Source organism: Solanum stenotomum, chromosome 10 (genome assembly GCF_019186545.1).
Source record: "Solanum stenotomum isolate F172 chromosome 10, ASM1918654v1, whole genome shotgun sequence".
NCBI classification, from domain to species: Eukaryota; Viridiplantae; Streptophyta; class Magnoliopsida; order Solanales; family Solanaceae; genus Solanum; species Solanum stenotomum.
In genome coordinates, this window is record NC_064291.1 from 8,702,231 (window position 1) to 8,714,580 (window position 12,350).

Sequence of the window (12,350 nt, forward strand, 5' to 3'; positions counted from 1 at the left end):
CATGATCATGCCAGCAGGGTTAGCGTGGGATCACTTGTGGTCCTAGGTCCCGTGTCCGCGTCTCGGGGGTAGCTCGGGGCGTGACACTGTAGATACTTCATTGGAATTAAATGTAAAGTATTTTCATGCGAAAGGAGAACTTCTTCATGATCCAACTTTGTTTCGGCAATTAGTTGGTAGCCTAAATTATCTTACTATTACTCGGCCTAATATCTCTTTTGTAGTTCAACAAGTGAGTCAATTTATGCAGACTCCTCACCATCTATATTTGGTGGTTGTGCGTCGCATTATTTGATATCTCTTGGAAATATCTACTGGTGTATTATTCTTTCCTAGTGTTTTTTCTATTCAACTTAATGCATTTAGTGATTCTGACTAGGCTGGAAGTCCTGATACTCATCGTTCTATCACAAGTTGGTGCATGTTTCTCGAAGATTCCTTGATATCTTGAAGAACAAGAAGCAAGACCATGTTTCAAAATCTTCAACAGAATCTGAATAACGCGCAATGTCTACTGCGTGCTCAAAGATTGTTTGGCTTCGTGGTTTACTAGCAAAAATTGGATTTCCTCAATCTAATCCCACTCATCTCCATGGTGACAACACAAGTGCCATTCAGATTGCTACCAACCCGGTTTATCATAAAAGGACCAACACATAGAAATGGATTGTCATTCTATCAGAGAAATTGTAGATAAGAGATAAGAGAGTCATTACTCTTCCACATGTATCCAGTGATCTTCAAATAGCTGATGTGTTTACAAAATCTATGGCATGGAAACGTCATCAGTTTCTGGTAGGCAAATTGATGCTTTTGGATTCATCGGCATCAGTTTGAGGGGGGGATGTTCGCATGTTGGACAAATTCTAATAGTTGTACGTATCTATGTAATAGCTCTAAATATTAGTGTAATTATGGTGTCAGTTGCTTTCCATATGTAGAAGATATCAGGGATTAATGTAGCATATTTTTAGAGATATTACAATTAGGAATAGCAGATATTTAGGGGTGTAAATAGCAGATTATTAGGCCTGTAAATCAGAATTCTTTCTATTTAATGGAAGAACTCTCCATTTGAGAGTTCTCATTCAGCAAACTTGACATGGATAACCTTATATTGACAGTTGAAAACAAAAGGATGCTGGGGCCAAATTGTTGAGTGTGTTATGTTCAGTGCGTGGAGAAACTTTCATTCACCAATTTCTCATCATCCATGAAAGTACCAAAACTTTCTTCTCTAGATGTAGCTTTCTCTTCTATTTAGTATAGTAGATAAAGTGATTGATGATAATTGCGGAAGGATGGTGAGAGATTCGGGAACAAAACAACTACAGAAATACTGAGTTTGTCTCTATTGTGCTTGTTTGTGAACATTTCCACAAAGAGGATCATGAACGGTGACTGGATGGGAAAAGGAAAATAACAGAAGACTAGTAGTCAGAAATCCAAGACAGATGCATGGAACCACAAGAATTACAACTGGCAACAAACAGATGCATGGAACCACAAGAATTACAATATCAAAGTATTGATAGAATTATCATTTTCCGTCATTTGCCAGCTTTCCTTCCCTAATTCTATAAGTTGGAGTCCCAGGAAAAAAAATAGACAGAGGAATGCTTTACATAACTTAACTGATGACGTAACAGTCCCTCAGATTTACCACAAAACATATTCTCATCAAAACATACTCCATCTAAAATTTTGTTGATATTAGTATCTTCTGTTAGAAATAACAGTAAAGCTTAAATATTAAATTTATGACACATGCAGCTAAATTAAGATGAATCAGAACAACAATTGTTCTCTTTAGATTTGATGGTTCCTAATTTTTCAGATTTGAGTTTTTGCATTGTATGATTTGGTCCAATTCACTTGGTATGTTGTTGTTGTTGTTGTTGTTATTTGGTCCAAGTACTAGAACATTAGAATCCCATTATGAGAGCTTCTTCTAAGGTGGTTTTTTGCTCTTTTGTTTTAGAATGGTAACAAGCTTCTGTTAAGTTTCTAAGCATTTCATTGCCAACAGCTTTCCAGTAAGCACTCAAGTTGTATAAAGCTAAAGACTTAACAAAAGAAAAGTACAAGTCACTAATTTTACCTTACTGCGAGCCAAACTTCCCCACACTGTGGACAAACCAGGATACACTGGTGGCTGGCGGCCGCCAAAATCATCAAAAGCGTAATCAACAAAGTTTACCAGGAAAGCATTTCTCTCAGCTTCATCAACTGACTCTTGCTGCACCCTACGGGTAGAGATCTAATGTTATTAGTAGAGGATAACAGTGTTAACATAGCAGTGTGAGTGCAATATAATTTCTTACTCCTGAAACCTTTTTACAACCTTTTAAGCCAAATCATAGAGCAACTATAAAATGTACCTTGTTAAAATGTTAACCATAGCTCTAAAGGCAGCAACCTGAAAGTAGAAAGTGAAAAAAGAAGCCTCAATATTTACCATTTAGAATTGTGATGCAGAGCCCAACAGCAGATAACAATTGTGAAAGGGCGGAAAAGAGGTACATAATTTGAGAACCAAGTGAAATAAAAAAGGCAGGTATCATGAAAGGCAGCAGTGATGACTGTCTCAAACCTGAAGAGTTTCTCCCCCGTTGCCAATAAGATGGAGAAGCATGTTTAAGATTGGATAAAGAAATTGAAGCAAAGCAGTGGAATCAACATTCTTCAAACTATTGATTGCCTGCAAATGTTGGATAACTTTAATTACCATTTCATCACATGGCATAGTTGAAAAGTAACAAGCTCAGTGTTTCCACGTCTTTTCAGCAGCTACCAAGCAGAACATTAACAGGGACAGAAGATGACACTTTTAACCCTTAAAGCCGAATTAGACAGCAAGACAGTTTTGGAAAGTGAGAGAGAGAACTTCTACTGAATTGGTCATTAACAACTAACAAGAGAGCTCCTTATGCAGGAGTTTCAAGTTACATGAAACAAGCTAAGTCTCCAAGTTCTTCGGATTCCTAATTTTTATACATCATGATTAGAATATTTTAATCTTAGTTATTCTCTTGACTTTCATCAATGACATGACCATTAAGAATCTTGCTCTCTTGATTTTAACATAACCCCTCAAACTCAAGCTGATGAAACAACTTCAATTTGTATATTAAAACTAGAATATGAGGTCAGAAATAAAACTAGCTTAGAACTGCTCTGAGACAAAACTGACTTAGCATTTCCAGGAGATTGACGTGGCTGTGGTGCGACAGTTAATCAATGAAGGACGGCTGATAAGGACATGTATGCTACCAGTTTGACCACATTGCTGGCAATCCATAGTGCCAACTAGCCGATGATCTGAGGATGACATTTCACCAACTAAAATACACATTGACCAGACAAATCAACTGATGCAAACAGCTAGCTTGATAAGTTATCATACAAGATTCATGAATACTCAGAGTTCGAGTAGTGACTGCCAAAATAATCCATGGGCATGAGGCACATAGGACTGCCACAGGGAAGGAGTTGAAACTTCAGGTTGTATGTATGGAAGACATAAAGGACAAGGTTATAAGTTATAACCTTTTTTTGCAACTTGACGAAATGAATCAAAACCGAGTTGAGTGATGAAGAACACCATAGATGGACGCAGAAAATTAGTGAGATGAAGCCAGAATAGTTATGGGGAATAGATAAGAATAGTACTTAGTTACTGTTATTTTCAAAAAACATGAACATTAAACAAATAAGTACATGTTATTTTCTCTAAACACTGGCACTTAAGACTCCTCAGATATCTTTTTCACAGACTCCATTTTTTTCACATAATGCAGGTCCACTCAAATAAAGAGAGAAGAATATGGAGAGGAACAAATCAGTGAAACATGTTTAAATGTATAGTACAACTTCTGTCCCATTTAAACATCGTTTGATTTGGCACGGTGTTTAAGAAAAAACTGAAGATTTTTTAAACTTGTGGTCTAAACAATCTTAGATATTTGTGTGGTTGTAAATCATTTCATTAAGGGTAAAAGGAAAATTTTCAAGTTAAATTACAGTAGAACCTCTCTAAATTAATACTCGATAGATTAATAAACTCTCTAAGTTAATATTTTTCTCCGGTCCCAACTTGGGCTATATAAAAAATCACAGACTTTGATAAGATAATATATTTTTGGAAGAACCATTATAAATATATGGTCCCATTAATATTATCAATTAATAATTCTTTAAAATTATAAAAATATCTAGACAATTTAGTAAAATATGATTATAGTGTTATATGATTATAGTGTTTTAAATTTTTGTTAAAATTTAAATCTAGTTGAAACTCATCTCTACTTTTCTTATTGCATTCAAAAGTTTTGATGTTGTCTTCTCGAACTGCACCAAAAAAATGTTGAAGAGTCCTAAACACGATAATTGCTTCCTTATACGTAATTGGTTCCAAAGGTATTATATTGTATTCAACTTCATCATTAACATTGTTTTCTCCAATGGTATCTACAATTTTTTCTAAGCTTTGAACCTCATCATTTTTCACCTGGGTAATCTAACCGACTAATGACATCCATCTTATCCGGTAACCGAGATTATTAATCATGACTTCAAATTCATGAATGTCGTTTTCACAAGAGGATTCATTTAAATTCCTTGAGGCTTCATCCCCAACTATGTAATCAAAATGGGTATTTGAAGTTTCCAATTTATCATTGAATCTCTAAAACGCTCTTTAAATTATAAATATTAATTGATCAATTAAATAATACCTCTATAAAATAATACTCTCTTTGTCCCAATTTATATGACTTACTTTCCTTTTTAGTCAGTCCCAAAAAGAATGACACATTTCTACATTTAGGGTGTGTTCGGTATGAAGGAAAACATTTTCTGTTTTCCAGTTTTCTCATGTTTGGTTNTTCCAGGAAAACATTTTCCTTCATACCAAACACACCCTTAGTAACAATTTAACTTTAAAATACTCATTTTACCCTTCGGGTTCATTTGGTACAAAGATTAATAATGCAGGAATTAGTAATGTAGGGATTAGTAATGCAGGGATTAGTAATGCAGAGATCTTTTTTATCAAGTGTTTGGTTCATTGCTTTCCACCTAATCTTGTGTTTGAATTAAAACTCAACAAAAAAGTTCTTTTCAATTATACCCTTGAACTAGTAAAATTACCCGCGCTTCGCACGGGAATTTAGTATCACGGAATATATAAAATAATACTTAAAACCTATCAGTAACTATAACTAAAATACTATATTATCTTACATAAAAGATTAATAATGTAAAGAAAAATGAAAATTATTGCATCTTATCATTTATCCTTAACAGCATAAGCATAAATTAATGACTGTAAAATTACATATCCTCTGTAACATAAGCAATGGCGTCACTGAGCCACTCAACATGAGTAAAGTACACAAATATTTAATTGTGAAGAAGAAGAAAAAGAGGTTCAGAATTTTCATTGTTTTAAAATGAGAGGAAATCCCTCTATTTATAGACAGCAAATGGTAGTGTGAACAAATGTTTATTGTGACTTATCGGAAAGGTTGCAACTATTTGGAAAAGTTGCAACCCTTCCGAAAGGTCACAACCTTTCATAAAAGTCACAACTTTTTATTAAATTCGCACCTTTTCATAAAAGTCACAATTTTTCATAAAAGTCATAATTTATAAAAGTCACAACTCTTCATTAAAGTCGCAACTCTTCATTAAAGTCACAACTTTTTATAAAAGTCACAACTTTTCATAAAAGTCATAACTTTTCATAAAATTCACAACTTCTCATGAAAGGAGAAGGTTAGTTTTGGAAATAAATAAATTAAAAGTAAATTTTGGTTTGTGGTGGCGCCACATAGGCGGGCATAAGGTTCTCTTTTATAAATATATATATATATATGATGGAAGGTTAAAATACCATATAAAGTGGTAGTTTTTACTTGGTTGGTGGTGAAAGAGGTTGTACTTACACAAGAGAATCTTATGAAGAGGGGAATACAAATGTGCCCAAGCTGCTGTTTTTGTGAGCAGGTTGCAGAGACAATTAATCATCTTTTCTTACATTGTAAAGTGGTTCGCCAGCTATGGAATTTGTTTACTAGCTTCAGAGGTATAAGTTGGACTGTTCCAGGGAGAACAGGACAGGCTCTAGAAAGCTGGAATATGGAGGGCAGTGGCAGCACAGACAAGAGTAGATGGAAAATTGTCCCAGCTGTTATTTGGTGGACCATATGGAAAGAAAGGAATTCTAGGAATTTTGATAACAAGAGCAGCCCTCTGCACAAGATTAAAATGAACTGCATTATCACTTTTTGCTATTGGTGTAGTTCAGAGTATATAGATGACCTTGTGGCTATTGTAGACATTCTAGGGTCCTTATAAAGGTGAAAGGAGGATCTAGGGATAGTTCTCTTTTTTCTTCTATTTTTTCTTTATCTTTTGTTTATGCCCGACACACATGTATGGAGGGAGGATATGATGTAAATTTTTGGATACCAGCTTTGAGCTGATGATTGATATACAAATGTTACCTTTATCAAAATATATATATGTATATATGATTATTATGGGATTTTCTATTTTATGTAATTGGGTCAAGGTAGATAACTCCAGACAATATTTTTTTTTTGTCCCTTTCTAACTAGCTAGGAAATGAACCATCTTGTCGCCATATTTGTTATTTTCCCACTTGAATTATTTGAGGGTAAATAATTGTCATCTTAATAAATTGATCACTCACAAAATATCAGATTTCAAGTTAAAAAAGATAGATCATCTACTTTTAAAACCAAAAGACAATAAACAATAGTAAAATCGCATAAACCATTTGCTTTACACATAAAAATTGCAAATTAAAGTTGTAGATTTAATATGTATGCAACTTTATAAATTGTTCAAAAATACAAATAATTAGAAAATCACATATATATCAACAAATAATACATTCAATTAAGATCACAAACATCATGTGGTCATATATTTGCCTTTTCAATTAGTAAATGTTAAACAACTCTCATTTCAAATATTATATTGATTTGCATTGGATTTATTTAGCAACAAACAACAACAGTTTCTAAATAATAAAATATGTAAGCTGATTTATTTAAATAAATTTATTAGTACAAATATAAAACATAAAATCCAGAAAATAAATAAAATGATTAAAAGGATTTGAGGGGTATTTTTTGTCTTTACATAGATTAATCACATGGTATTAAATCATATGTATTACTAATACCATCAATTGAAGGTATTAGTTATACATCTATAATACCATGTAGGGTGTATAACTAATCCATGGACTAGTTAAACATAGGCCTAAAATTCCAACCAAACATAGTACTAAATAATACCATACATAATACATGGATTTTTTCTCCAAATACTCCCTACCAAACGAGCCCTTAATGAAATATTTTTTAGCCACACAAATATATGACTTATTTTAGACCACAAATTTCCAAAGTTTTTCTTTCTTTATTTTAACTCTGTGTCAAATTAAACTAACTCATATAAATTGGGACAGAGGGAATAATATTTCATGGTCCCTACAATATTAATTTAGAGAGGTTTTACGGCATAGTAAGGTGACATTCTTTATGGGATGGACTAAAAAGGAAAGGATGTCACATAAAATGGGACGGAGAAAGTAACACTTAGTAAATGCCCCCATTGGGAAATAAAACTTGGCTCAAAAATTACTTAAATTTACCATACAAATAATATAAAAAGTAACTGAATAAAGGACAACAAGAAAACAACAAAGAATTACACATGCACCAATTACAAAGGGCCACAGAGTGATCTTAAGAGATTGAATGAGGTCACATGTATTAGCTTCACACATCAAAGAATAAAAAGTCTAATATTACCCTTGTGAGGACTACAAAACTTTGATATCCTCCCTTACATATAGTAATAATTTTATCAACATTCGAATTGATTGCCAACCATATTGTGCATAGCCTATGACTTCTATATAAGTGGCATCTCTTGTGTTAGAATAGTAATAGTAAAAGGATTGTATATAGTGTCCTGCGTGAAAAAGGACTATATTGTAGTGTATATAAATAGGGTTGAGTGTAATAAAGTAGAACACAAATAACATTTCTCAAATATTTATTTCTCACATAGTATCATAGCATTGGCGAAAAATCCGGGAAAGAAAATCCAATCAGACAAGTTTCGTGCTTCAATTTTTGTCGACTGCTAGGGCTGTTTTTGTGTCACTCTCTCTCCGATGGGTCTTCTGCGAAATCCAAAACCACCATAGGGTAGAGAACATTTGGGTGCCAGAAGCACACGGAACCACACCATAAAGTGGCTCAAGACATTTATAAGCCCTTAGGCCTGCTCTTTTACAACCAATGTGGGACACAACTGCTTAAATTCCTATTGCACGCATAACCCAATATTTAGGTTCATGTGTGTACTTAAATGCAGAGTTATGAGAGTGATAAAATGCTCATGCAAAATTTTCCTTTTCAAGCAAACAAAGAAGTTTAATGACCATGCAAATAACAATAGTTTTCCCTCATCAAGCCAACCAAGAAAGTTTTGTGCCAGTTATAAAGGTAATTACAATAATCTCACCAGATGTACTTATTAATTAAAAAAAATATGTCCAATTTCAAACGCTTCATTTCTTTGTACTCCTTCCATTTAATTTGTTTGGCCAATTTTGACTTGACACGGAGTTTAAGAACTATAGGAGACTTTTGAATCAAATGTATCAAAATGCCCTTTAATCTTGTGGTCTTAAACATGCCACATGGAAAGTTGAAATTAAAGAGATGCTAAAAGGGGAAAGAGTCATTCTTTTTTAAACGGACTAAAAAGGAAAGTAGGTCAAACAAATTGAAACGGAGGAAGTATCTCATTACCAGGATACATTCCCCGATATTTATTTTTCTGCATTTCTATTGATTTGTATGTTAATGAAAAATAAGAGGAAACGTGTTGGATTTCAAACATCGCATTCTTTAGCAGTATCTCATTACCAAGATAGGTTCCCTACTACCTATTTTTATATTTCCGTTGATTTGTAAGCTCCAGTAATATTCAGTCCTTTACAGTTAACTTTTCAAACAAATTAACAAACAAAAAAAGGGAAAACAAAGTATTGACTTTTGCACAGTACCTTTAGAATGTGATAACTACAGCACAGGGAATAACAGCTAATGGTCAATGACAACTCTAGTTATGGTACCTCAAGAAGTTCAGATCCCCAAGGGGGGCTTGTCCGTAGAGTATGCCTATCATACTCGAGGAAAAAATCCCTAATGCGCTCACTAACTGGGTATAATGATGAACATAGTCGTAAACGAAGCTTGAAGATATTCTTTCCATCTTCCAAGTAATCCAGCCTTTCCTACAAGAAAGAAAACATAAAGAAATTATGATGTCATCAGGACTATCATGCCTGTCACCTGTCCACAACAAAACGAGTATAACTAAAAGAGGGAAATCCAGTGGGACTTGGACAGATGGCTAAGGCAGCATGAAAACTAATCATCAGGTAGAAGCTGCCTAAGAAAAAAGCAATTATCCATGGCTGGGAACTGAAAGGAGTAATATAGCTGTTCCAGATATTATCTTGGCGGAAAAAACAGTGATTCAAGATAAGGAATCTACTTTAAAAGTTAAGAAAGAAAACTAAAGAAAAATCCAGGCTGTGTATGGCTCACCATCACAATGATCTGACAGAAGATCTTCAAAACATAGAGGCAGGAAATTGGAAAATAACTCATTGTTGAAGAGCTCTGTGATGCAGTTGGTACACCAGGTTAAAAAAAATAGGAAAGGGGAATTAGGAAAGAGACAGATAGAAAGGAGATCTTAGGATCTCATGTGCAGGACGAGAACAACAGGGAAGAGAAGGTATGGCTTTGAAAATTCAAAAGGCTCATAACACCTATCAGATAATTCAAAACTATCAAGTCCAAAGATTACGGGCTATAGTAGGCTTGTTGGGTCTACGACTAAATATCACAATGAGTAAACAATAAAGAGCATACAGATTCTGACAGTTCTAAGATTCTTCTAGAGCAGTTAAGGAGTCAATTAAGAGCACATAGGCTGAATACGTCTCAATTAAGAATAGATAGGTTGAGTAGGTTACTTGAGAGCTGGTAAGAGGTGTTCTAAAACTGTAGAATATAGACAACACCTTTGTCAAAAAGTAATCACACCAAGAACAAATTGCATCGACCACTATACGTGGCTTAAAAGGAAAAGTGGGACAATCCACAGCATTTGGCATTCGCATCTTCATGGCAAGATTAAGGTGGCATACAGGTATTGATGCAATGAATGTTTGGGATTGACATTGAGGGTGTACTGCCATGAACAATGAACAATCACAGAGATGTTACTATAGTGGAAGTTCGAAAGGAGGAGCGAAGAAGAACACAGCAAGTAGCACTTTTGGCACTCATGTGGCAATTTGGAACAAACGAAATGGATGAGGTATGAAGAAACTGAAAATGATTAAGTAGATATTAGCAGAACCTTCATAGTTTTTTCAATATTTCAATTATATATACTTTCCAATCAGCAAAGATGATTGGATGTTCTAAGTAAATTATCATATTTCAGTAGGGCTCTTTACTTTTTTTTGTGAACACCTTGAATGCAGGGCTTTTCTTATCATACCCAAAAAATTATCTTCATGAAAAAGCCGTGTGGAACTTTTCCACAAAAAGGCAAAATAACTTGGAATATTCAAATAGAGAAGATTTCAATCCTGAAAAGTAAAGAAAGAGCTACCCTAGCCCTGTACTGCAGCTATAATCATCAGTCTAGAAGGGCAAGAAATTGAACTCCCAGAAAAAGAAATGAGATGAGAAGTTAAAAAATGAAACAAAACTCCCAAATTAAACATAAAATAACAGTTCATACATCAAACACAACCAGAACATAAAGAGTGATGGAAGGTTAACAATAGCAAACATGATAGGAAACAAACCTTGCCACTTTCTTGAAGATAATGAGGAACCAATTCTTTCATGATTGGCAAGGATATCTCAGATCTGAACCTGGATGAAACTCCAGCATGTTAAAATCTCACATTTCTCAAGAGAATATACATTGCCAAGGCAAGATAGAGCTTTAATTACCGATCCCATAGGAGAAGTACAGAACAACTAATACAGAACACACACACACACACGCACCCCACAGGAGAGTGAATAAGTAATTGTCAGAAAATAAATTACAACAAGTAGCAGGTCTTAAAGTTTTCCCAGAAAGTAAAATAAACAAGTTACAGTGACAAATTACAATAAGTAGTACCCTAATTCATGTTCTGTTGGATGGTCATGCATCTACACAAAAGAAATTCTGTTGTTACAAAGCCTAACCCAGAGCTGCCAAATTAAACCAATACATTTAAGCAGTAAAAACATTCAACTATGCATCAATCCCATATCAGTTGGCGCAGTTAAAAGAGTATAATGACAGGAGGGTTTCGAGCCCAAGCCACTCTTGACAACTAGATATTAAGTCTGCCACCTTGGACCACTTGAATGCTACATTTGAACAATGCAAATGCAGGAAATAAAACTAAAAAACAACTAAATCCATCAGAGTTTTTCTTTTATATTCTTTTGTTTGTTCCTATCAGTGTTTAGGGGAGCGCAAAGCGGTAAAAAGTGACAAGGTCCCGCTTCACGCTTTAAGCTAAGCAAGAAGCAAAGCGCTCATGTCATTGAAGTGAAGCACAATTTAAAAGAAAAAAGACCAAAATAAATAGAGACAGAATATATAAGCAAAAAATCATATTAAAAACTAGAAAAAAAGACATACAATTGTTGGATTCTACTATCTCCCCTTTAATTCAATCAATAGTCTTTGTATATAGCTTCTTGTAGAAATCTACTATCTCCCCTTTAATTCTGGCAGGATCTTGGGTTTGTTCTCCTAGGATTACTAGTTGATCAATGTTGTTGTACTCTTGTGTGCATTGGCCAATCTTTGGAAGAAATTAGTGTTCTTGTTCCCCTCCTTTAACCACAGTGATCTTGTTGTCTCGTTGTCTCAGTGAAATTTCTTCATATTTGACCAATTCCTCATAATCCAATAATCCAAAATTGTACCTTGTTACCTCAGTTAGTGATCTACCCTTACTAACTTCATAAAAAAACAACCAGTTCTTTGAGTAAGATCATCATTTTGGCTCCCCAATTCCCTTGATCACTCATGCTGCAAACCTTAAGCTTTTCCTTTTAATGCCTTAAGTTTGAAGCAAGTATGAAATTTGGTCTCCCGGAGAAGTTGGAAGTGTCCCACCATTCCTTAATTCTGTTTGTGAACCCCTCTGTGTCTTACTATTAGTTTTCAAACCTGAAATAATTTTTGTTTTGGTTCCACAC

At 34.3% G+C, this 12,350-nt stretch overlaps 1 protein-coding gene across 1 annotated transcript in view; it reads right to left on the reverse strand.

Moving 5' to 3' along the window:
• LOC125842714 (guanine nucleotide exchange factor SPIKE 1) overlaps positions 1-12,350 on the reverse strand; it is a 54,446-nt gene that overhangs the window by 19,828 nt on the left and 22,268 nt on the right. The window contains exons 14-18 of the mRNA XM_049522041.1: positions 10,946-11,015; positions 9,188-9,349; positions 2,594-2,701; positions 2,382-2,419; positions 2,102-2,246 (exon numbers count right to left, since the gene is read on the reverse strand). Coding sequence (XP_049377998.1) covers positions 2,102-2,246; positions 2,382-2,419; positions 2,594-2,701; positions 9,188-9,349; positions 10,946-11,015 — 523 coding nt within the window. The remainder of the gene's footprint in view (positions 1-2,101; positions 2,247-2,381; positions 2,420-2,593; positions 2,702-9,187; positions 9,350-10,945; positions 11,016-12,350) is intronic.